Genomic DNA, 27366 nt, shown 5'->3' on the forward strand with positions numbered 1-27366 from the left:
AATTAATAATAACTATTAATTAATAGACTTTTTACTATTTAAAGTAACCTATATATTGGTTGAAAAACTCAATGTAGTATTTTTAAACAATTACGAAAATTAATGAAATGCATAAATTGATGTAATGTTTTTTGATCCATTAAAAGTAAAACGAAGAAGGTGTAAAAAAGAAAAGAAAGTAGAAAAAAAAAATGGTTAAAATTTACTACTTACTGAGTCTTCATTAGCCCTATTCAGATTCAGTTCCTCTTTGCCTCTGTTTCTCTCCCAAACTACAGAACCAAACTCGCTCACTGAAACTCGACAAAATTAGGGTTTTTTCAGTGATGGCACTCTGCAACCGCGTCAGATCGGGAATCTCCCTCTTCAACAAATCCATCTTCCTCACTTCCCACCGTTCCAATCTCCAACGATCTCTCGTTGCCCCTTCCGTTTCCCTCGTAAGAATGATAAACGGAACAATCTCAAATTTTTCCTCTAGTTTCATTTCCGTGCCCTCAATTCGTTTTGAAATTTTTTGAATCTGCGATTTCTTATTGTTCTGCATTTTTATATTTTGATTCATAACTTGCTCTTGTTTCATCCTGTTCTTGTGCAGGCCTCCAGAAATTATGCTAACGTGCCCGGAGAAAAGGACAATAAAGTTAAGGTAGTAATCGAATTCATTGGTCTTGGATTGTGATTTATTGTATGTGATTCATTGATGAAAAGAATATGCGTGGAAAACTGTGTGCGTCGATGTATTTTCGGCTAAATATAGTTTGTTGAAAGGAGTGGTTATATTTAGTAGAAGGGGATAGTCCTTCACAGTGCCGCGAAACATTTTTTCATCCCTGTTGTGATATTTTATATTTAGTGTGTCGATCGGGATTTCCTTGAAGGAGATACATTTGGGTAGCCAAAATAATCTTCTCTTTTATCATGTATTCAGATAGTGCTGGTTGAATGTATGTACAAAGTTTCTCTCCCCTGTTGGGGTTGTTATTATTGTTTTGCATGGTTTGATCCCGTTTTTCCTTTATTTTTTTCTCCTCTGTTGCTTTTTAGGTTCCTTTGGCCTTGTTTGGAGGTTCAGGAAACTATGCCTCTGCTTTGTACATTGCATCTGTCAAAGCTAATGCAATCGAAAAGGTCGAGTCTGAGCTTCTGCAATTTGTTGAGGCAGTAAAGGGTAGTTCCAAATTTTCACAGTTTATAAAGGATTTGTCTGTGGCTAAGGATGTTAGAGTAAAAGTCATCCAGGAGGTTTGTGGAGAAGCTAAGTTTTCAGACGTGACGAAGAACTTCCTCGGTAAGATAAGTCTTCAAACCTCTAGTTGGCATGAAACGTGTGAATTTCGTTTTGACCGTAGAGCATTAATCCTGAAAGAAGTAATAGTTTTTTCTCTTATATATTGTCTCTTCACATGCACATACCATTGCACATATTTTCTTTTTAATATATTTTAGCTATTCAACGTAAATTTTCTCTCCCGTTGATCTATATATCTATATTTGGACATGTTATGCGAGTGTAAGCTAATTTTTGTGGGCAACTCGGCTCTCTTTGTACTATTGTTACATTAGAAATCATTCTCATGTTACTGTGGCAACTATCTCAGCTTATTGTTAAGCACTCACATCTTTCCGTGGAATTTATATTTGCATCCCTTGATTGGAAATTATACTTAAAATATAGCTCCTTATAACCCAATTGTCTCCAATGTTTATTCCAGTCATATTAAATTTACTGTTAACTGACAGTTTAAGTGTGAATCACCAGAATTCTGAGCTCTCTTTCTACTTAGCTTCGTCTGCATGTGAGTTATAAAACATTGAAACATACTTTCTAGTTTTTGAAATACTAATATTTAATCACTGACAGACGGAATTGGGGAGGATTACTGCAAGACTATAACCTCCTCTCACAGAGCAAGTGCTTCAGAGAATAAATACTCTGCCTAATAAACCCTTAGCTGAAAAAGTATAAAACAACAGGAACGCCCAGATACCCCTCACCTTCATTAGCCCCTCTAGAGCTAGCTGTCACCCTTTTTGGGTCATGGTAATCATGCCAAAACAGTAAGGAAAACATAAAAGAATTTAGTAATGTGCTCCTTTCTTAATTCACACTGTATTTCTCCTAGTATAGATACTAATCTTAGGTCACTTTCCTGACGCTCAAGCTGAACCTGTTCTATTTAGCTGACTTGATGCTAATTATACCAGTTTATCTAGAATAATACTATTAAGACGGACGCCTTTGGGAGTGTTACACAAAAAGAAAAGGTCTGAAATATAACAATTTCTCTCTCCGTCTCTGGTTAAGTATGACAGCCATTACTGTCAAAATATTATGTCAACTTGTTTGATGATACATGATATTCCTCCTGTCAGTGTCAAGATGTGTTGCAGACATAGGTTGAATGATCTGGATTGTTCCTCCAAGGTGCTATATCATTCAAGTGGTGTGCAATAATAGCCCAATTTTTGCATATTTTGTGCTTTAATGTCTCTGCACAACCCTTTCCCAAGTAATAATTGTGTTTCTGCCTCTGGGCACTGGTTCCCTCTCTTATTATGCCCTACCCTTCCTATCTCTGGGCATCTTTTCTTTGGTTGTGATGTGGCTGTGTTATCAGGGTTCTTGCATGTATCAATATTTAAATATAATATAGATAGAGATGGGCAAACAACAGGAATTGAACTCTCGCATGGTCGATTCACCATCCACCGCCTTGATCAATTTGGTCACATCCACCTTTATACTATGTAAAAATGATCTATATCTCAATTTCTTAATAAATCATAAAATAACTAAAAAAAAAGTATGTATAAATCTGAACAATAGATTACTAATAAAATAAAAAACGGTGCAATATTAGAAAAGGTTGTTTGCATTTTGGTTGAAACTTAAAATACATGTTACAATAGTGTTAGTCTTCAATGGTACATGTCATGGTATTTTTTGGAACTCTTGTCTTGGGAGACTACTAGTTACTTTGGTGCCACTTTTGTAGCACTTCAAACTGTCTCATTTATATTGAACTAAATTAGATGCAAGCTACATTTTTTTTTATATACCATTGTTCATTGATTATTATTTTTTGGTTGTGAAGTTATTGTTGCTGAGAATGGAAGGCTTAAAAACATAGACACCATTGCAAAGAGGTTTAGGGAGTTGGCAATGGCATACAAGGGAGAAGTGAAAGCGACTGTAACCACCGTTGTTGTAAGTAGTGTTATACCTTTTAGAGTACTTTTACATACTAAAATTGTAGCGTATTGAATCTGAACAAGAGCTAGTATATTAGCATGCCCTACACCTACAGATGAATGCTGTTTTATTGGTTAGTAATTCCTGCTGTAAACTGTCTAAAGGCTCATACTAATTTTGGTAGTTGGTATGTTGGTGTTTTGTAAAATTATATTAAGATTGGCTTTTGGATGCTTAGTTGGATATGTGATATGAAGTTATGTCGCTGAACAACAGTGTGATTAGTTATTTCCTTACCTAACTATATTTTTATGCTAGGCTCTTCCCCCTGAAGAGGAAAAGGCTTTGAAGGAGACTCTTCAAGAAATAATAGGTTCTGGAGCAAAGGTTCATCTTGAACAGAAGGTACTAGTATGAAATTTTTTCCACCTGAGATCATGTGCGTGCGTCTCCTGAATTCAAGTTGTTAATTTTGGATTTTTTTTCCTTTTGATTATTCAGATTGATCCAAGCATACTTGGTGGTCTTGTGCTGGAATTTAGCCAGAAGGTCTTTGACATGTCTATTAAGACGAGGGCACAACAGATGGAGAGGATCCTCCGAGAGCCCGTATCCGTTGCCAACATCTAAAAGACAACATTTAGTGTGTTGTCATGCTTTAACTTACATTCTTGTTCATTATAAATTGTGTGGATACAGATTTTTATGCGATGGAATGCCATCATTTTGCAAATAAAAGCTACCTCTTTCCAACTTCTTGTTATTCCTAGTCGCAATCTCAGTGTAACCGAATATATTTTGATTTGGAATTTTTAAGAGGTTTTTATTAGTGGGTGTTGCCTGTCATAATCTGAAGTTGTTGCGTCCTAATAATACAAAAGGAAGTCAAGTCTGTATGTAGATGGGTACTATGAGTAAGTATCAAACTAACATCTAAGATTTCATGATTTTAGTTTTGCATAAATCGAAACATTAAGTATTCATCAATTTGAAATTGTTATGTGCAAAAGTTCGTAGGGTACTATAGTTTTAATTAATGACGGCTTACCTTGTTAAAATTTGCGCAAAGATTAAACCAACCTGATTGCTAAAAAAAGAGAAGACTTGAATATATCATCTGAAACTTTGCTAAATTATAGATTTTAAAATTGTATAAAATATTTTAGATCACATGATTCAGAATAACTTTATTTAGTACTATATATTTAGAATAAGTATGAATCACGTAATTTAGAATAATCATATTGTGATATGTAACTTCAAATTATATTCTAATTTACAGAATCTAAGATTATACAGTTGTATTTTGCATTATAGAATCTAAAATATTGTTCCAAATTATCTAAATTTAAGGGAATTTTATTCTGTTACGGTATATTTTGGATTTTTTGTAACAAGAGTACTTGATATTTTTAAGAGTACGAAAGTGGGAAGAAATAGTACCAAATCTGTTGTGCATTGTTATGGCTATCCTCTGTGCGCGTGGTAACACAGTTAAGTTATAAATAAGAGTTAAGTTTGCTGCAAGATATCACGACCAATCTATCAATATTAATTATTTGAATGCAAAATTCAAGTTTTATGTAATTATTGTAAAGGCAAAACACACTTTTCCTTGGAAAATTAACCTTCTTAAAACTTGTTTACATTTATTTATATGTCTAAATGTAACAGGAAGCTAAAAAAAGTTCAAAATCTAATTCGAAAAACTATTGGTTTCTCATTTTTTTTTCCAATAAAAAGTTACATCTATTATGTTTCACTAAGATTATGTTTGGATATACACAGTGAAAGTGTTAATAAAAGCTTTTATTTTAAAAATAAATACAATTCTGTAGAACAAGTTCATAGGCTCGAGCATTCATCATCTAACCTTTCTAATTTTCATTTGAATATATAGATATTTCTTGTTATAATTTGTACAAGTTGTGTTCCTTGTTTACTATTCATTGCACAGCAAGCAAGGATGAAAATATAATAGAAACATTGTGTAACTGTACCCAAAAAATGGAAAGAATGAGCATTCCTGAGGCAACTTATAGCCCTATCATGACGGATTAACTCTCACCTGCAAGGAAGGGCATTTTAAAAAGTAACAATTATCAGCATGTAATTTTTTTTTCTTTCCACTTTAAACTTTAGTCACTAATTATGTTGAAAATTTGCTGCCAAAGTGTTCAACTTCGTCTAAATACTAGCAATTTTTTTAAAATGCACATTTTCCATGCAAAAAGATACAAGTTTAGACAAGTTACTCAGTTTTGCAAAATTAATGAAATTTATTTTTGAATAGGGACACCAAGTGTAAAACGTTGCATTATCCCCCAATGCCAGGCTATAGTAGAAGTAGGCTATATTACCTGAGTAAAGGGGAAGATTACTCGAACCAATTTACTGTGGTCAGGTCAAATTGGGTTAGGTTTCTCAATAATATAAACTAAACTAGCTTGAAACAAACCAATAAAATTTAGGCCAGGTTATAATATTGGTTACGTACATATATGTATACATTTATATATTTTTTTAAACTTACACACAAAATTAAATTAAAAAATAAGGAGATTTCAGATTGTGTATTTATGTATTTAAAAGTTTGAAATATTATTCATAGAAGAAAAAAATGAAGTTCCAGACAGGTTGAACTCAACTGGTTCGACTGTGTGAGTATGACCATAATAATGGTTAGTTACATTCTTGTATACCTGATTTAATAAGTTTATCCAAACTAAAGGCGGTGTTTTGATTAGGGTTCATCAATGGAACTTCAAATAAAAAATTTCAACACTGAAGTACTGTAATTATTGAAACTAACCTTTAAGAGCTAATACTTGATCTTCCAAAGCAAAGAGGAGTTTTTGGTATCAATTGCATATTTAAGTTCAGGTGACTCCCTCCCAGACATTGTATGTGATAACAACCTTGACCTCAAAATAGCCAGCAACTCCTTATGACGTGATTCCTTTCTCTTGAGTACTTGTATGAAAGCATGAAATCCAAGCCATTCCACTTCTTCCTTCTCCAACTCCAGAATCGGCTCTACATCTGAATTAAGTCTCACGGTGTGCATCCTTCTCTTTATCAGCACATGCATATATCTGGCAGTTGATCATGAAAGAAAGCATAATTGATTAATGATGTTGTACTTCATAGAGTTTAAGTATTCAGAAAGAAATACAAAATCATTTGATTGAGAACTCCTGTAGAGCATTAGTTTGATGATTGAAAAAAGGTTAGACACTTCAGAAAGAAAACTACATAATATGTTTTATTGATTCTGAAAAGTGAAAAAGTCAATCAAACCAAAATGAGAAAAGGTAGTCAGGTAAGATCATCATATTACTTTCATACCTCAAAGATCTCTGAATAATGTTTGAACAATATCGTTTGGGAAGTTTGCAGACGAATGAAAGATCCCGAATATAACAATGAAATTTCATTGCACACAACAAAAATGCTTGAAAGACATTTAATCTGACAACAGCTGCGGAATTGATTTTCGAATCAAAGAATATCGGGTAGCATTTAGGTCTTAGATAGAGACACAGCTTCTCCTTAAGATTAATGCCTGGTTTACCTTGCCACCGAACAGTAAGTGTAGAGCTTAAATGGTTACCCAAGTACCTGTTAGGCAAACACATGGAACTACTTATTTCAAGGAAAGAACCAAAACATGTTTAACAGTATAAGTAATAAACATCTCAACACATTTCTGTAGAAATAAAAAAGATGTATATAGTTATTTGCTACATGTCTTCTTCCATCAACTGAAAAATTACTTTGGTATCTGTTTATGTAATTTTGTAATAGAACTCAATCTTATCACAATTTGAAACTCCACACACTAACATTAATGATAAATAAACATAGAGGCAGATGTCTATCTATCAAAAATGCTAATTATGACAATAAGATCTATCAAAAAGCTTTGAGTGAATATTAACTTAGTGTAGTCAGCCTGAATTTCCATAGTGGAGCAATTGATAAGAAGACCACTCCATCGAAGAAATGATGTAGCACCATCTTCACCCACATAAACCCTGTTCAATGAGGAACCTGATATCGATTCTACATCAAAGTTCGCACCAAACTTTTTCTCATTCATGTAGCAATTGTAACCACGAAACCCTCTTTGTAGCCTGGAGAAAAAGCTATCTGCCTGCTTTTTAGAGGTTGATATGAAAAGGAAATCATCAAGAAAACGCATTAGCATGTAAGAGGAAGATGAGACTTTATCATGACTGCTGGTTTGCTCATCATTATTCTCCTTGCAGCAACCAGATTCAAGAATCTTTTCAAGAAATGGAAATATTAGACATTTCTCTAAATGTCCATAATACATGGAACAAAGCAAAGATGACAAAACTCCTCCTTGGGGAATACCAACATTTTGCAAGTAAAATTTGCCATCAAACTGCAACACATTGTGCTTCACATACTCCGTAAGATATGAGAGCAGATCTTTCTTTTTCACAAGCTTACATCGTTCCTGATATAACATAGTTTAAATTAGTTATAGTAAAGGAATGTTTTAAGTATTTTGTGGGGCATAAATAATCATGTACTTTGAGAATTTAACACAATTTCTTTAAAAGTAAAGCAATACAAATACATTAAAGCTTGAGCAATATGTACAGTTTGGCAACTAGGCCGGCTTACCCCATATTTATATCAACCATATACGTTTAATATTCCTGAAACACAATTAAATTAACCCACAAACATCTCAATCCCTCTTATTGTTCTGAATGATAGATGAGTAAAAATTAGAACAATAGACACTTAATGATAATGTTTCGCTAGATTTGGACAAGAGTACCAAAGTCTAAAGAAAAGGCAAACTAAAGACATGAAAAAAAATGCATGAGATTGCACTATAATTAAAATCTATGAGAAATTTGAGTTATCATTCTTGGGAGGGAATGAGAATTGTTTGTCTGCTCTCTCCTTTCTAGTAGTTCCAGGTCTTGTTTCTTTTGGTTCTCCCCCTTTAACAATTAGCTTTTTAGTTTGGGTACCCCAAGTGCATTGGTGTTTATAAATTTTTTTCTCCAAAACTGTATTTCCTGCTGAGACTTTGACAAAAGACTGTCAACACTAGTAAAATTTCCTACACTGGGCTAAAGGTCATTAATGTGGGGTATGATATGCAACAGTATTTTGGGGAAATAAGGAACTATTTACTAAGGATGCTTCCATAAATTTGCAGGAAGTACTAGATGACTAAGTTGTGGTATTCTTTGATTTTTAAATATGATTTGAATGGGGAGCATTAAATGATAATAGGGTTATTGCTTATTAGTACGCAATTGGATTAGCTTACTTTTACTTGCAGCATCCTGAGAGAGCATTAAAGAAAAGAATGGTTCCTAGAAAAAGAAGGCAACACCAAACATGCATTCAGTCTAATTAGTTTTAGGCAGGGACCTACAATTCTAGTAATATCATAGCTATCAATCTTGAATAGCGTTACAAAATAGCTGATCTCAAAACAACTTTAATGGAATAGCAAATGGTGAGACGATCACTATTACAAAATTTTATATACAAGTTAAATAATTTATATTTATGTACTAGAAATTTATACAATTTTCTAATGTATAAATAAATAGGCAAATTGACTAATTATGTTAACTAAATAGAAAAGGATGCTTCAAGTTGTCTTGTGTCTAAGCCAATACCTAGACCATGGAATCTAGTATATGAAGTTAATTAAATAAAACAAAATGTCATTTTAAAATAGGAGTAATTTATCTGCCTTTCTCAGCTAAAATATGCGCATACATACAACATGGTATGAAAAACACAGTTTAAATTAATATACATCTCCAATACCAAATCCACATGTTAAATGATATATATGAGGAAGAGAAAGATCATATTTATACAGTTATGCTTGAAACAGAATTATACACACCCTGTTGACTTTCTTCTATGAAAAATAATACCTGGTTAACAAAGACACAATGTCGAGAATGAAAGGATGCAAATGAAGTGAATTGTGTGACACCATTGTTGCTTGTTTCATCCAACATCGTAGATTGCTTTTGAACCCAAAGAGACTTCTTTGTGCAAACAATTTGCTCATATTCCTTAAGAAAATATTCATCTTTCAGGAGAACATCTTTAACTATGCCAAGAAGGTTGTTCTGATCAATAGAATCAAATGCTTGGAACACATCAGATGTAACGATGAATAACTTAGATGAAATTTCTGGTGTTCTCTTTTGGCCAAGCAAATATGGGCATAGTTTTCTATAAACACCATTGTAATCAAACACCGAAGAACCTAGATTGTCAGGCTTCTCAAATAGAATTTTCTTGAGAATAATATGAGCATCACGAAGAACAGAATTTACAGATGGATAACGTTTATAATTGACTTTCTGATGGTTTACCTTTCCTTCAGTTCTGTACTTCCGAACTCCTATATTAGACAAAGGCAATGGCATTGTTGAAAAACCTTTTAAATTTGCCACCATCCTTACACCATTTTCTTTCGGTTGAAGTCTGAGCTTCGAAAACCCAAATGGTCTAGCTCTTAGAATGTTATGTACATCCACATCATTTAGGTGACTATATCTCCCGTCTCCGAAGCGATCAATAGTATTGGTCATAAACTTCTCCCAAATTGGTTTCGGATAATAATAAATATCGTGTTTCCCTTTCCCATTCTCAGTAATATAAAAATTTGCTTGGAGTAAAGGTACAACCAGATAAGAGAAATACCAAAAGATCCACTTCTCCAACAACTTGCGTTTGACAATATGCACAACATCATTCCTATTCTTTAAGAAATATTTATTTGATAAGAAAGGAAATAATGATGTTTTAAGTTTGTGCATACAGAGGTTTAGGGGGAATGTCTCGTATCTTCTTAGGTGTATAAACTTTGAAAGATTTTTCCTAAGTATTCTCCATGTAGGAGGAGCACCTAGCAATTCTGAAGGAATTAAACTTCTCGAGACAGCCCATATAAAAGAAATCACTTGATTTTTTGGGCAATACAACTTGAACCCATCAAATTGTGACATTTCTTCCAAAGAATTAATACATTGTTTATTGTCCTGCAATAAAACTTTGTTTCAAATACATACAAAATTTCTTTGATTATAGAAAAGTAATAGTATTATAACTATTAGGAAAAACCTAGAAACTGCCAAGCACTTTAGAGATTCAGAGTTATGTGTGAATCATCAACTCGAATAAAAAAGTACTCATGCACATTAACTTATAACTCTAGGTAAAGTTATACATAACTTCACCAAGGAAGTGGAAACTTGTTGAATTGACCAACATATCTAAAAGGGAGAGAAACCTAACCTTAAGTCCCGAGCTTGGTCTTCTAATTGTATTTTTGTTCAATAACGGAGAAACACAATGCTTACTTAAGAGTTTTGTATGCTGGCAACACTGAGTCCTACGAATGACATGCTTAAACCACTTAACAAGAGAGTGATACCTGGAAAAGAAGAACTTAAATTTTTTTCAAATAATTACAACTTATAAGAAATTAGACCTTTCATCATTGACTTTGAATTCTAATACAGAGAAACAAGTCATAGGTATAAAATAAGTATGAGAGTAAAAAAGAATATGATTTTAATTGATTTATGTTAAACCAGTACAGGAGGATGTATATGTGTACATGTGTGTGTGTGCGTGTGTGTGTATATAGAGTTGCACTACCCTAGAGTGATGATTACAGTAATTTCTTCAATCTTTATATGGCAGGTGTAATATTTACAATGATTATTATATATTAACTGAGTGCACTATAAAATTACAATCTCATTTTCAAAATGAATGATTAAAAAAGGAAATAACAAACGATAGGGAAACAAAAATCTCATTATATATAAAGGATAGACAAATATCACATAATATCCTAAAGAGAAATAAATATCCCATGATATCCTAAAGATATGTCTAATACCAAAATCTCATCATCAGTGTCATACTTCTTGATGTATCCCTTGGCACTAGCTATGTTTTGTTTCTATAAAGAGTGTTGTCTTACTTTAAAATTCATCTAAACACATCACTAGTCCTTTAACTTTCAGTGTCCCTTAAAAAATGGATTTTAAACTTAATTCAACTTCACAAAACTAGCTTGGTAAGGTTAACACCCCTTCAACACACATACTCGCATATATACATACATACAAACATAAGAGTGACACGATTGACCTAACAAACCTCTTTCGAATAGGATCTAATACCATCTTATGAAAGTGAATTTTAAATTTAACTCAACCTTACAAAACCAACTAAATAAGATGAGCTTTGCACCCTACTTATATATTATAATTTGACCATATATCTAATTGACGTGGTATCTCCAACAAGTCCCCTCACACAAGTCGGTTTTTCCAAAGTTGAGTTAGACTTAAAAACTATTTTCATAAAAACCTCTCAACAATCACCCACATCCCAATTTTATCAAGAGCTTGCATCTAGTCATACATGGTTGAAACCCAATTGTCATATTTAAGTGCATCTTGTACAATGATGGGATTCCAACAAAATCAATAGATGAAATGAAGCCATGGAACTAAAAGGAAATGTGTAGAGGATGACAATTTAGAAATAGGGGCATGAGACCTTTTTGATTTCCTCAAAGCAACTGGTAAGTGATCTAGGTTAATACCACAAGCATCAAAATAGGTTAGAACAAGGTCCTTTTTCCATTCCACTTAAAGCTGAATGACTTATTCCTTTCCTTATCAACTGATGTAGACTTGTTCCTTTATATTAAGTAAACTATTGCAATACACAAACTACGCAAGTTTTACATACATTCTAGAGTTTGACAACCTTTCCCATAACAAATGAACCAAGATATAATTTAAAATTCTTCATCGTCCTATGTCAAACGTTGGATTGCTCTCACTTGAGGCCTTCCCTTCAATGTGATTCAGCCATTTTATGCCCTTCAAGCTTCTCCTAATAAATTGTACCCACTAGTGATAGTTCTGTCCATGCGGTCAATAATAGAATGGTATGGCCACAAAGGCCATGAGAACTCAAAGAGAACAATTGGGCCCAAGTAGGCTGCTGAATGGTTTGAGGTCCCCTCTTTTATAGCCATGAAAACACCCAAATATAACAAAGTGTGGTACAACATTTACACTTTTAGAACCCTTTGATAGAAACTTATCAGGAAAAATGTTGAACCTTGAAATCAAATCATTTCTAAAATAATTGTAGGAATGTTTTAAATCATGCCTGCAGCATCTTGAAGTTCAAGTTGCAAAGTAGAAAGATAATTGGATAGCAGAGTAAAATAAACTTCAAAGATATTATGATCACATATTACATGGCTATAACACAGGACCTTATCAATTATTTAAAGTGTAATAACATTCACATTTAAGAAAGTGGTGAAATAAAAAGGGCCAGCCTGCACTTACAGGCATTCAGAGTCAATGAGACATGAGTCATTGCTGTGCAAACACGACATTGGCTGAGCACTGGCATTTACATCCGAGAAGCCAAAAATATTGCCGATGAGATACTCTGAACTAGCCAAATTTGGCTTTAAGGAATATAAAATATCTGAAGATAATCAGTGAAGGAATAGCATACTAACTTTGAATTAGAAGGAGCAACACAATAGGCTGTTATGATAATATTGTAAGAGGGTAAAATAAGGTCTATAATGCTAGGGTAAAACAATGTCTATAAGGAACTTGAAGAGCAAGTAATTGTGTAAGAATTCATGACACAGTTCACGTTCGAGCTGGTAAATATAGAGCAATTCCATATATAAATTATGAAAGTATCAATGACGAAGGGAACCCAAAAAACCCCATTCCAGGAAGGACAAGAAACATTGAAGGTCTTTGCTTTGGTGTATAGAGAGGAATGCTGGTAATTGTGTGTCTTGTACCCATGAGTACTCTTATTTATAATGAAGAGATATAGTAATAAAAAACAAAAACAATAACTAATAATGAGAAATGTGCTAAGATATTTTCCTATTTAATGTAATCAAATCATATCTCCAACATGGAGGATACTTTTCTTTGGAAGAACTGAACGACAAGACTCCAGACTATAAAAAATAGATTGCCTTTGGATATTGGTTCTCTTAGGAACTGCTGGAAGAGATTGCAAGATTAAACAGCAAGAACATTGCAATGACATCTGCAGCTAAACATGAAAAGAGCATGTGAATATAAGATAAAAAATTATTGGAAGATAAGTTATGCCAAATCAGCATTGAACTAATAGATTACTGTTGGTGAAGATTGAAATAAACTCCATGGTCCTCTTGTAACTCGGCATTAATATTTTTTGTAACGTAGTTGTAACCGACCATCAACATCTCAACACTCCGTCATCAACATATTCCAAAACTATATTCTGCATTCTTCTGAAAAAGGATTTACTGTAGAGTAACTAGAATCTGAAATGAAGATATGTCCATCAACAGTTTTTATCAAGCAGGCTATTTTCCGTTGTTTTTTTGTGAGATTTTGCTCAGTGAATTTTAAAATAGAGAATATGCTAGGAAAAATAGTAGATCTTATGACCGAAGCAAATTCCTTTTCCCCTATATGATGTTACTTTGTAACCTGAGGTAAATTTGTATGCTTCCCTTCTATCTTGATGAACTTTTCTATTTTGAAGAAAAAATACCTTGTGTCTATGGTAGATAATGCTGACTTTGAGGGCATTTATTGCATGTTTTGTCATTGTAATTAATTACTTTTTCTCATGGCTTCAACCACAGTACAAACTGCTACAAGCCAGATTCTAGCTCCAGAGAATTACTGTTTTCAATACCACTTATTGATGCAAATGGTTATTGGAAGCAGACAATTAAAACTATTCTAGCACTTCATAAAAATATCACACGATTCTATGAACAGTAAAGACCAAAGGTTAAAAAGATCAAATATAATTGAAATAGATTAGATTATGTAGCAGACTATGTGAACCATACGTAAAAATATGACGTGATTCCATCAACAAAGACCAAAGATAAAAAAAAATATCAACTATAATTGAAATAGATTAGATTTTATTTCCTCCAGTTAGAAATGAACTGGGCCAACTCAAGTACTCAACTAAAACATTAGCTAAACGAAGGATATTTCCCTAGTCTCATAAGGAGCACTATATTCATATTCCTAGTCAATGTTGAACATCTTAACACCTACAATATCAAATTACGATGAAATGTCTACAGAAGTTTAACTTACTCTAAAGGCTGAATGGTTGCCAAGAGTAAATAATTACTATCACTATTGCACTATGCACTGAATCTAAAAGAAGCAACACAGTATAAAGATTTCCTTCATTCTTATCAATCCATACAATTATAAAAATTATTACAACAAAAATTATCAATATTTTGCACTGATGCTAGTAAAAAAAAGTGTGGGGTACATGAAGAATACAAGTTTTATACAGAAATTAATCAAATACATACCAAAATTTTAGGAAATATATTTGTATGTGGCATTCTACAATATTTCATCAAAACAATTAATCACCTTTGCATGATAACTTAAGCTGCTGGTGTCTGGCTGTATATTTATATTATTTTCTTCAAGGGTTAACTGCTTTTGCATTTTGCAACGCCGCCGCTGCCAGCTATATGGCCTAGAACGCTTTCCAAGCTTAGGTGTAATACAATTTGAACCTTGATTTCCTTCCGACTCCGACTTCCTTATAACAGTTTCAGTTCTTATCAACTTGGGAACTTCAGAGACACTGACATCATAATTCCTGCTCCCATGATGCCTGATCAGTTGCATTGAAGACTTATCAGTCATGCCAGGGTTACTTGAAAAGCCCAGAGGACCATTGGTACTGCAAGAAATATGGCACTTTCGTTTCTCTACTGGTAGGTCATCAGCATCAGCTCTTTTCCTCTTTTCCTCGCCTGTTCAAATAAAAGACAATATTGCAACATCTTACTAACAGTAAAGAGAGAAAAGATATTCACAATATGTCATGTTTCTCTAAACTAACGCTTAAGTTGTTAGGAAAGATGACACAAGATAACAATAATAATACATGGGTTCAAAAACATCGATAGTTAATTGATTTCTCAGTTTACCAGTTACTGATATACATCAAGTACAATGTTTACTGATTTCTCAGATGTGGCAATTTAGATTAAAATCTGCTAAGAATTTAATGACTAGACAATTAATTTTAAGATCATAGTATCAAATATTAATCAACAGTCTGGCATTGTAGCAAATTGATCATAGTACTAGAAGTCTAAATGAATAACAAAACCTAGTATGCTTGAAGAAACACGTGCATTCAAGGGTTAGGATCCATTTATACCAGGTGCTATGTAAGTATGAAGACTTACACCAAATCTCAACCATTAAATTTTATCAAATATGATGACTCAAACCATATCCATGAACTGATCCAAACCATCGAATTTGATAAAATTAATGGTTGGGATTTGGCGTAAGTTTTCCACCTAGTGTAAACGGGTCCCAACTGTGGATTTAAACATGCTAAATGCATACATATTATTGTAATAACAAAAATCATAGGCTAATAGACAGACACTTACGATATGTCTGATAGCCAAACTTCGGTGAGCCCTTGAGCATATCAAAACATAGACGACTGATAGGAGGACCTCCCACCTGGTGGTGGTTTCCAAGGGAAGCTGGCAAGAATATTGATGTATTCCTTAGTAGGTAAATCATAAAATCATCCCCAACCTGCATGGATGAAAGTTTTTATCAAGTTTTGTTAAAAATAAAGAAAAAAAAACTAGGTTAACCTAAACATGATCATTCAAAATCTTGATATCATCAAATACCCTGCTTAAAAGAAGAGACCAAGATGCACTGGACAAAAGCTCCACAATATGGCTTGAACGTTTAATCTGCACATGAACAAAATAATAGAGCACAAGACATGTGTATACACACACTAAAATCCTTATACATGTTTTTTTGTATAATAGCTGAGTTAGAGAGGTAAGAAAGGCATAATAGATATCTGCATAACCAGTAACCACCTTCTAGAATTCCCTTCCATCTCCATTTCTGTCTTGGAAAGTGAGAAAACAATATTCAATGCAGTTCAAACGGGAAAACAAACACCCTAAATCATATTAGTCTTCATAAAGAATTATATTATTGCATGCTTTGATAATCCTCCATTTGACAATTTTCATCATAACACTCAGTATTTAACCAAAATTAGATAACAGACCTAGTGCGCAAACAAAAAACATCAACAAGAGTGCAACCTTAAGACATGCAATAGCACAAAAGCTACTCAACTCGCAATGCAAAATCATAGTTGAAGAACTAAGGATCAACACAGCCTTAGTTAATAAAATAAATCACTTTAGGTAGTACCGAATGAACGCCATAGCATCAATAGTCCATGAAATATCTAATCCATCACTATGAATACCTCACAATGGAGAAAGAGCAACAAAGACAAATTTACATTTTTATCGGCAAAGCAACAAAGACAATAAAAAAACAATGCCCAAGTGTAAAAAATAACACAAATAACCCAAAATATTGTACAATAAAGGAAGAAACTTGTCACCCTATCATAACCAGAGCACAACACATTGGAAACTGCTGGTCCCCTTCGATGCAGCATCTGTTCAATGGTCCTCTTCACAATCTGAAAGCCAAAATGAGCATTTATAAACCATTATCTAGAGGATTCTACACAAAAAAAACAAACCCAACACGCGGGAAAGCATATCGTACATTTTTCAATAAGTAAACTGTTAAAAACAGAAACCAAACACCGATAACAATAATCTATAATATTCAGAATGAAATGGAAAACTGTATTAATCTCACTATGAAATGAAATTAGATATCTGAGTATCAGAAACCTAAATATAGCAGAAATGAATCATGGAAAGCCTCTGTCCTTGCCCAAGCTAGGTCTAATTCTCAAGGACATATTTCCTCCCCCAGACCCCTCTCTCTCTATAACATATACCTACCTCTTTGCCCCAACCATCATAGCCCCCTGCATCCTGCCTCCTCATTTTAACTATATTTTCTTTTTTACCTAATTTAACTCCAAAAAACTGATTTATTAGTAACTCGTGACACTATCTCAAAAGTTTATGTGAGACTTGGGTTCTTTTTTTCAAAACACCATCTCACGCAAAACACTTTTGGAGTTGGAGCAGTAATAATATTATAAGTAGACAATAATGGATTAGATAAACTATGAATTATCAAATAATATGGGTTTTGAACCAAATTCAAAACCATAAAACTAGAGCGAGATTTGCCCCACTTATGTTCATTATTATCTTGGCAGTGTAGCTAGTCTTTTGAAACATGGATTTTCCCAATAATGGTTAAGGATATAAAAGAAAAAGAAAGTATTGTCTAATTGATTGTTGAATTTAATATATTGAGTTCGTTACTAGTATCTTAACTATTAGAACATATTACTATAAGAGGAGGAGTTTTTTAATAGGTAAACTTATTGGTTTTTGTGTTAGTTATTATCTTTTAATTTTCATCCTTCAGTGGACAGACTTGTTGATTCTTTAGAATGTGTACTCTAAGATGCCTATTTAACATGTTAAGGTTATATCATCCTAGATTATATGCAGAAAAGAGAGAAACTTTTCTAAAAAGAAAACTGTTAGGAGTTTTTCACAGGAGAGAGACTGAACAGATTTAACACCAAAAGCTAGAATAAGTTCGCATAAAGGACTATAACATCACTTCCAACTTTCTCATTTCTATTCGACTTGGGACTTTGATCTCATATTCTACTATTTAATACCTCATCCTGAGACAAGCCGGAGCGGGAGACGGAGAACGAGAGCGAAGGTGCGTTTTCGGAGACGACGACGTAGCACTCATTGAGGAGTTCGCGGTAATCGGAAGGATCGTCGGGTCGGAGGAGAAAGGACTTGGCGTCGAGGGTGCAGCCAAGGCAACCGCGTCCGTCGCAGCGGCAAAGCTTCGGTGGAGGAGGGAGCAACGATGTGACGGTGTCTGAGAGGGTTCGCGCACGGTGGCGGAACATGCGCCACAAAACGCCGGGAACCAATCGCTGGTTGCGCTTCCTTGCCATTTTGCCGGGAAAGTTGTGTAGAAAGTGAAAGACAGAAAAATTTTCAAACTAGAGAGAGGGTGAACTTACTGATTATTTTAGATGATAAATAAAATGGAAAGTCAAAAAATTGAAAAAGAAATAATAATAATAATAATAATAATAGAAAGTAAAATTATTCGGTGTGATTTGTTTATATTTATAGTTTATTTACTGTAAAAGTAAAAAAATATTAAGTGAATTTATCTTACTTTTTTGTTTTTTTTTTTTCTAATCTAAATCATTTTATTTCTCTCTTTCTTTTTCTTTTACTTCCTCGTTTTTTCATCGCTATTGAAGCAAAAACTGAGTGACGTTGATGAAATTTACGTAAATGATATAACTTGAATAAAATAAAATATCATTTTGATAGTAAAAAGGACAAAAGAACTAATAAATGAAATAGAGGACAAAAAGGTATAATCGAATAAGAATAAAGTCTAAATCCAATTTATTTATAAGGATAAAATATGTTTTTAACTCTTCGTTAAATTTTAAAATTAGTTTATTTAAAAATTTTAGATTAATTTAATTTTTTATCTTTCGAATTATGTAAATTTAATTTTTTTAATCAAATTTTGTTAAATTTATTTAACATTTCAAACATGTTTTATAATAATATTTGACTTAATATTAAAACAAAAATGTGTCAAACAATATAAACAATTTAGATACAATCTTGAAATGTATACGAAACATCAAATAAATCTAATAAAATCTGATTAAAAAGACTAAATTCACATATTTTAAAAATTAAAAGACTAAATTAGTCCAAAATTTTAAAAATGATTGATTTCAAAATTTTTCAGTTAAGAATAAAAATATATTTAACCATTTTATAAATGTGATTAGATTTGTTTTGCGGGAAAACTATTAAAAGGTCTATTTATTATAATTATTAACGTAAATAAGTTTAACGGTCAGTAAACTTTTATATGATTATCAATATGTAAATATGTTGTGTGTATTTGTTTATACAATTATTTATATATAATATAACAGTAAATTATTTATTTATAAACTTGCTATGTAAAAAGTTGTCTAAACTATATATAAATTTATCTTTTATTAATTTTATAAATTTGAATTCTTTTATTGGGAGAAATAGGTTTAGTAATTGAAAAATATAAATAAATTATAGAAAATTAACATAATAGAAACATTGAAAAAAATATTATTTACATTATTTATTTGAATAGGATCTTAGGCCATCGAAGTTTTTTGAACTACTCAAGACCTAAGTATTTTGTAGCTGAGTCTACTGTTGATCATTTCATAGTAATGATTCTAAATGAAACTGAATTGAATTAATATTTCACTGCTACAAAATAACTGATGTTAAAGATGAGACATTGGGTTTTGTGTTTTGGATTTGACCGTTTAGTATTGAAAAAGCAACCTTTAAGTGTCAGGAGGGTGCTTTCCTTGCAAAGGAAGTTTACTTTAAATAAGGACAATTTAAATATAATTAGTGCTATACTACGCACGGGTGGTGTGTTTTTTTTTTTACTTAATTTTGTATTTGTAAAATAAAAAATATTAATTATCTTTTGTAATTAATCATTTTTTCATATATATCATTGTATAGTATTATTGTTTATACGAATAATAATAATAATAATAAATATTGTAGTTAGATATTATTATAATTAGTATAGATCAATATTATTTTAATTTTTGTAGTTATATTTTTAATGGAGTAATTCAAATTTGGTTACATACAAATTTAGATATTTTTTAATATAAATATATTTATATTATATTTTTTAATGGATTGCTTTAAAATTGTTTAGAAATAATCATAAATATTTTTTTAGTTAAATAACAAAATATTATGTTTTTTAATTGTTTATTAATAAATAAATTGGTTAAGTTATGATTATTTTGATTATGCTATTTATATATTAAAATGTCATATGATTATTGGTTATTATAATCTTTTGACGGATATATTAATTAAAAGTTTAAATATAGTTGCAAATGTGAGGAATTATTTTTTTTCTTTTAATATTTCGAGTGCAGAATTACAAATATTGAAAGTAATAGATGGAAAAGAATGTTTAAAGACGGAAAAAACTGTTTGGTAGATTTATTTGCATTCTAAGAGAAAGTTTCACCCTAGAAAAAAAAAAGAATTTCATGACTATATCAAGAAGATTGTGCACGAAAGAATACCAAAATTTGTAACCTTGTTTTAATCCTAAAAAAAATAAGTTTGTTTGTATATAATATGAAAATGTGATAGATTAGAAAAGTAATAATAATAACCGTATAAAAATAATTAAATATCTCATACAAGTACTTTTAGTAATATTATTAATAATAATAATAATACGATAGTGTAAATATATTATAGATTATGGATTCGTACAAAATAATAATAATAAGAAGAAAAAATTTAAATAATTATTCACATGTATTTTTTATAACAAAATAATTAAAAATAATATTATTATTTTATACTAACATTTTAAATAAAAATAATAAAGTGTAATAAATATTTCTAATTTTCAATAAATAAAAATTCAACTCCCAAATAGTAATAAAATATTAACATTAATAAATCAATAAATAAAGAAATAGAATATAAAAATTGATTACATTTATAATAACAAATACAAATAATAGTAAAAATAACACTAATAATCAAAGTAAATAAACAAATTATTTTTTGTAATAAATTAAATAAAAAATAATAATAATATTTTACACTAATAATAATTTTAATACCAATCCTAATAATAATAATATTAATATTAATATATTATGTGTTATACTAATACTACTAATAATAAAAAAAAAGTTTGTTTGATATTATATGAAAATGTGATAGATCAGAAGAGTAATAATAATAACCGTATAAAAATAATTAAATATCTCATACAAGTACGTTTAATAATAATAATAATAATAATAATAATAATAATAATAATAATAATAATAATATAGTATAAATTTATTATAGATTATGGATCTCGTACAAAATAATAATAATAATATGAAAAAATTTAAATAATTATTCACAGGTATCTTTTGCAACAAAATAATTAAAAATAATATTATTATTTTATACTAACAATAGTAATAGTAGTAGTAGAATAATATCAATACTAATAACAATAATAAATATTCATTAATACTAATAATAGTAATATATTATTAGTTATGTGAAGAAAAAAATATTATTGTATGATTAAAGATTATAATTAAACTTTTGAGTTATTCATTACATATGTTTTATTAAAGTAAAATATGTATTCACTTTCATTGTTAAAAAAAAAAAGTAAAATGTATATATTTTACATTATGAAACCCGCACAAAGTAAACACATAATCAAGTCGAGATTTATCTTAAAATTTATTAATAGAAATATTTGTAAATAAAATAAAAATAAAAATAAAAATAATAATAATAATAATATTATTATTATTATTAATTGCAGTATATAAATTAAAAGATTTCAAAATGTATGGAATAAAAAATATCATTATTATTAACTATAAATAAAAACTTCATTCATAATTAAATAAATTTAAAATAATTAATGAAATAAACTAATTTATAAAAAATAATAGAAATTAATGATATAATTATTAATTGCAACTGTATATATTTAAAAGATTTCAAAAAATATGGAATTAAAAACAATCCATTCATAATTAGAAAACTAAAAACAATTAATAAAAAAAATTGATCAAATATTAAAAAAATTAGAAAAAATCATATAATTATTGATTATAAAAATAAGATGTAAACATATAATGTATTATGAATCCCGTACAAAATAATAATAATGATAATAATGAATAGTAACATTACTACTAATAATACTAATTATTCATTAAATCAAATCATATTAATATTAATAGTAGTAATGTAACATTAGTTAAGTGAAGTAAAACAATATTTTTGTATAATTAAAATTTGCACCATATAAATGAAATGTCTACACATGATAATGAAATAAACTAATTTATAAAAAAAAATAGAAATTAATGATGTAATTATTAATTGCAACTGTATATATTTAAAAGATTTCAAAAAATATGGAATTAAAAACAATCCATTCATAATTAGAAAACTAAAAGCAATTAATAAAATTAATTGATCAAATATTAAAAAATTAGAAAAAAATCATATAATTATTCATTATAAAAATAAGATGTAAAACATATCATGTATCATAGATCCCGTATAAAATAATAATAATGATAATAATGAATAGTAACATTACTACTAATAATACTAATTATTCATTAAATCAAATCATATTAATATTAATAGTAATAATGTAATATTAGTTAAGTGAAGTAAAACAATATTTTTGTATAATTAAAATTTGCACCATATAAATGAAATGTCTACACATCTCATTATTAATGTAAGATATACGTACATTGTACATTGTGGGTTACGTATAAAATAAATACAAACACAAAATAAAGTTGAAGTGAAGCTTAAAATTTACAAATAAAAATACACGTAGATACAAACAACTTAAAACAATATTTAAAAAAAAATTACAAAAACAGTTAAACTTAAAATATGATAAACAAAAGTAATATATATTAAAAATGCATATGCACGATCAATTCTAAAATGAAATGTACGATCATTTCTAAAATGAAATGTATTCATTAGGAATATATAAAAACAATAATAATAAGATAATAATAATAATAATAAATATTTTATTTATTGATTCAAATAATAATAACAAAAATACTAATAATTATGATAGCAATTGCCAATTAAAACTTCATTTATAATTAAAGAAATTTGAAATAATTAATGAAATCAATTAATTGAAAATAAATCTTTAGAAACTAATCATATAATTATTAATTATAAATGTATAAGTTTAACAGATTTCAAATTGTATGGAATAAAAAAAAATCCATTCATAATTAGAACATTAAAAACAATGAATGAAATTAATGGGTCACTTAATGAAAATAGATTATTATACATACAACATCACATAATCCACTTGAAAAAACCTCTATTCTATAAAAGAAAAATACATAAAAAAATGTATTAACTTACTTATATCTTGTAAAAAATCTAAATATATTGATATTTTAACTAAAGACTAACACATTTATAATATTTTAAAACAATGCAAAAATGTTAACTCTTTCGAAATTCTTATTGTATGTTATTAACCATACACAATATAATGTTGTTGTAAATAATATACATTTCTTTAATTAATACATTCAAAATTGTATTTTTATAACATTGGAATCAACAATTAAAAATTTTAAATTTTAGATATACTTTGAATCATCCTAATTCAATATGTTATCTTTTTTTTTTTCTAAAAAACTCGTAAGAAATACACATTATTATCATCTGTAGTGTATGAAAATAAGAAATTAAGTACTAAACATTTGACATTGTTAACCTAATATATTTATTTTCTTTTACCAATTATGCAGTAAAACACAAATATTGGGACTTAAAATAAAACCTGGATCACACAGTGTGTTAAACACAAATGTATTCATCTCACAAGATAATAATAATAAATACATTTCAGTGGTGTAATTTTGTCTGAACATAATAAGTTTTAGCTTCCTACACAAACCAAAGTAATACACTTTACCAATATTTATTTACAACATAAATACAACTTTTCATGAATAAATTATAACTGAAAATCATAAAATTCCACCAGAAACAGAAACAGAACAAATGAATTGTCCTAAAACAACAATTACTCTTTGAGGAGAAAGAATAATATCTTTAAGTATGGGAAAGCTTTATGATTTTCTGTCCTCTTAAATCTTCAACAATCTTTGTGAAAATCTCAAACTTCTTGATCTCCTCTACTGCAACCTTCACAACATTATACTTAATTACAAATTTCATATTCTGTTATACAGATTAAATCTCAATTTTCAAATGATCAATGAGGACTCAAATGTTGTCTAAGTTCTTTATAGTCTGAAATTATAAAAACAATCAATCACAATATTGTACTACAAAACAAAGTATATGCATATTACATTTTTTCTTATAAGTATAATACAAACTTAAAACCATAACAGACTATGCATAAAAACAAATGCAAACACAATACATAATGAACTTAAAACCATGAAAGACCATGCATATAAAAAAATTCAAACACAATACACAATACAATAACACAATAAAAGAACTTATAACCTACTTATCCACTGGAATATGGAGCTCAAGCTTACAATATTCAAAACTAATATAACTTTCCAATGACTTAACACTTTTTTTTTCAAAAATAACTACCAAAAGTTACTATATAATGCCATACCACCATATTTTCATAAAGAACTCCATAATATATTGTAATGACATTCATTCAATAATAAATTCCATCAAATCATAATTATCTAATCAAATCCACAATTTATATTAATTATTAATACAGTTGAACAACTAAATCATATCAATGTCAAGAAAATAAAAGAAAAAGAACATGTTACCTGCTTATTGAATGCAATATGGAACTAAAGTTGTAAGATAACCTGCTTGTTGACTGCAATATGGAATTAAAATTGTAAGAGTTAAAAACAAAAGTTAATAGCCAAAACATACTAATAAACAATACAACTATACTAAAGCATTAAAAAAATATACTAACATTTACTCGGTGTTCAACATACACACAAGCATCTCAACAACTTACATGCTACCCAAAGTACAACCAAACCCGCAAACACAATATTATGACACAGAACAATCAAAATTCCATAACAGAACCAACTATAACATAGAACATAAACTATTACATTGAAAAATGGAAAACCTTATGCAATCATTCCCACATTTCCTTCCTTTGGATCCTTTATTGTTTATGAAATATTAAAAATATTGGGAGAACTTAAGAAACCCACCATGGACTCCAACATAACCAATAGAACAAAAAAGCAGAAACACAAAATCGATCATCCAATAACAAAACAAATAGTATGCTCGTGAAATATATGAATCCACCCAAATCAACAAACAATTAAAAAAATTAATTAAAAATCATTTATTTCTAGTTTGCATGGAATGAAAATGGAAACTTGAAACATAAAATTCAGAGATCAACAAAGCTATTACCTTCCAAATCCAATCAAGAATGTCCCTCCTAACATCCAATAACAAATAGTATGCTCCTGAAATATATGAATCCACACAAATCAATAAAAAATTAAAAAAAATAATTAAAAATCATTTATTTCTAGTTCGCATAGGATGAAAATGGGAACTTTGAAACATAAAAAATCAGAGATCAACAAAGCTATTACCTTCCAAATCCAATAAAGTATGTCCCTCCTGACACCCAAATCCAACTTTCCACTTTTCAGCCTTTGCAAGTAATCAATCCTCAGAAAATGCAAGTAATCTCAAAAAAATTGAAAAACAACAAATTGATATATAAAATAAATTTAATAAACAAAATATAAACAAAAATGTTACCTTTTCATCCAAGAACTACTTTGTTGCTTTGTGTTCGTCAAATGGAAAAACCCTAAACATCGAAGAACCTATTAAAGAATATATTAAGTTTAAGAAACAAAAGATTAAACAACTAATAAACAAAATCGATCATCCAATAACAAAACAAATAGTATGCTCCTGAAATATATGAATCCCCACAAATCAACAAACAATTAAAAAAATTAATTAAAAATCATTTATTTCTAGTTTGCATGGAATGAAAATGGAAACTTGAAACATAAAATTCAGAGATCAACAAAGCTATTACCTTCCAAATCCAATCAAGTATGTCCCTCCTAACATCCAATAACAAATAGTATGCTCCTGAAATATATGAATCCACACAAATCAACAAACAATTAAAAAAAATAATTAAAAATCATTTATTTCTAGTTCGCATGGAATGAAAATGGGAACTTGGAAACATAAAAAATCAGAGATCAACAAAGCTATTACCTTCCAAATCCAATCAAGTATGTCCCTCCTAACACCCAAATCTAACTTCCCACTTTTCAGCCTTTGCAAGTAATCAATCATCAGAAAATGCAAGTAATCTCAAAAAAATTGAAAAACAACAAATTGATATATAAAATAAATTTAATGAACAAAATATAAACAAAAATGTTACCTTTTCATCCAAGAACTATTTTGTTGCTTTGTGTTCGTCAAATGAAAAAATTCTAAACATCGAAGAACCTATTAAAGCATATATTAAGTTTAAGAAACAAAAGATTAAACAACTAATAAATAACAATGTTATTAGACCAATATATCAATCAAAAAAAGGAAAAAGTAAAAGTTGGAAACCAAACCTATATATCATACCTTTTAACTGAAAAAAAATAATATGAGCAAGCCTTTCGACTTGCGGACAAAGAAGATAATAAGAAGAAGGAGATCTAAAAGGTTTGGAAGGGATTGCAGAGGAAGAGTTGGAAGAAAGAAAGGTGTGGAAGGGAGCCACGAACCAAAAATAAAGGTGAAAGGTTTGGAAGGTCCGAAAGTAACCATAAACCTGGTAAAGGAAGGAGAAGAATTCACAAATCGAGAATGAGTGCTGCAAATGGTGCAGATTGCAAGTGGTGTTTGGGTGGTCTGAATGTATTTAGGGTTTTCGTTTTAGGGAGAAAAATCAAAGGGAGTGTAAATGGGAATTTTGGAATCTGATATTTGAATTTGAATTATGTCATCAAAGCTCATAAATGTAGACATGTCCATCATCACAACTGAGCAACTGAGCGAATTCAGATGCATTTAAAAGTGGGCGAAATTACCAAATACCTAAACACAAATTCACTACGGAGCAGAAAACAGGGACAAAACAGTAATAACATTTTCAGCGGCTTAAACCATTCCAACAGGGTACCAAAATGATGAAAAAACCTATTTATTGGACACGTGTCAGATAATTAGATAGGGGTGTTACGGTAATATCCCTAGTAATTTGTTTTCTTAGTTTTTAAGTAGATAGAAGTAGATAATATTTTAATTCATTTTTTATTTTAATTATTATTAAATTTTTTATTTTAATTTTTTTAATGATATGACGTAATAATTTAATGATGATTTAGAAGTGTATAATAAAAAGTAAATTAAAATATTATTATCTAATATTTAAATC

General features: G+C 29.7%; 2 protein-coding genes and 1 long non-coding RNA gene across 4 annotated transcripts; 1 reads left to right on the plus strand and 2 right to left on the minus strand.

Annotated features, from left to right (window-relative positions):
• The first annotated feature begins 209 nt into the window (after positions 1-209).
• On the plus strand, positions 210-4042 carry LOC114192015 (ATP synthase subunit O, mitochondrial). The gene is made up of 6 exons (XM_028081551.1): positions 210-440; positions 599-649; positions 1048-1291; positions 3099-3211; positions 3515-3601; positions 3698-4042. The coding sequence occupies exons 1-6, from the start codon at positions 327-329 to the stop codon at positions 3824-3826; spliced, it is 738 nt and encodes a 245-aa protein (XP_027937352.1). The 5' UTR covers positions 210-326; the 3' UTR covers positions 3827-4042.
• A 993-nt stretch (positions 4043-5035) lies between these two features.
• On the minus strand, positions 5036-18299 carry LOC114178778 (telomerase reverse transcriptase). The gene is made up of 13 exons (XM_028064870.1): positions 17963-18299; positions 16745-16825; positions 15999-16064; positions 15744-15897; positions 14698-15089; positions 13216-13342; positions 12607-12751; positions 10517-10655; positions 9142-10260; positions 7138-7682; positions 6545-6817; positions 6009-6291; positions 5036-5264 (listed from the first exon to the last, which is right to left on the minus strand). Exons 1-12 carry the CDS (start codon positions 18254-18256, stop codon positions 6018-6020), a joined length of 3609 nt encoding a protein of 1202 aa, XP_027920671.1. The 5' UTR covers positions 18257-18299; the 3' UTR covers positions 5036-5264; positions 6009-6017.
• Positions 18300-23780: 5481 nt separating this feature from the next.
• Positions 23781-26925, minus strand: LOC114164021. 2 transcript variants are annotated; one of them, XR_003599462.1, is made up of 9 exons: positions 26571-26925; positions 26374-26441; positions 26202-26262; positions 26014-26069; positions 25725-25776; positions 25553-25613; positions 25365-25420; positions 24743-24795; positions 23781-24116 (listed from the first exon to the last, which is right to left on the minus strand). It is a non-coding gene; the product is annotated as an uncharacterized LOC114164021 (long non-coding RNA). The 2 variants fall into 2 exon arrangements; XR_003599461.1 differs by having other exon boundaries at positions 25725-25792.
• Positions 26926-27366: the final 441 nt, after the last annotated feature.

The sequence above is a fragment of the Vigna unguiculata genome, chromosome 1 (genome assembly GCF_004118075.2).
Source record: "Vigna unguiculata cultivar IT97K-499-35 chromosome 1, ASM411807v1, whole genome shotgun sequence".
Taxonomy (NCBI): Eukaryota; Viridiplantae; Streptophyta; class Magnoliopsida; order Fabales; family Fabaceae; genus Vigna; species Vigna unguiculata.

Coding starts and splice junctions, on each gene's coding strand:
- LOC114192015 (XM_028081551.1), top strand. CDS start 327: ATGGCACTCTGCAACCGCGTCAGATCGGGAATCTCCCTCTTCAACAAA. Junction 441..598: donor TTGCCCCTTCCGTTTCCCTC/GTAAGAATGATA, acceptor GTTCTTGTGCAG/GCCTCCAGAAATTATGCTAA. Junction 650..1,047: donor AAAAGGACAATAAAGTTAAG/GTAGTAATCGAA, acceptor GTTGCTTTTTAG/GTTCCTTTGGCCTTGTTTGG.
- LOC114178778 (XM_028064870.1), bottom strand. CDS start 18,256: ATGGCAAGGAAGCGCAACCAGCGATTGGTTCCCGGCGTTTTGTGGCGC. Junction 13,343..14,697: donor GCTTAAGTTATCATGCAAAG/GTGATTAATTGT, acceptor GTTTAGCTGCAG/ATGTCATTGCAATGTTCTTG. Junction 12,752..13,215: donor TTCAGTTCTTCCAAAGAAAA/GTATCCTCCATG, acceptor GATTATCTTCAG/ATATTTTATATTCCTTAAAG.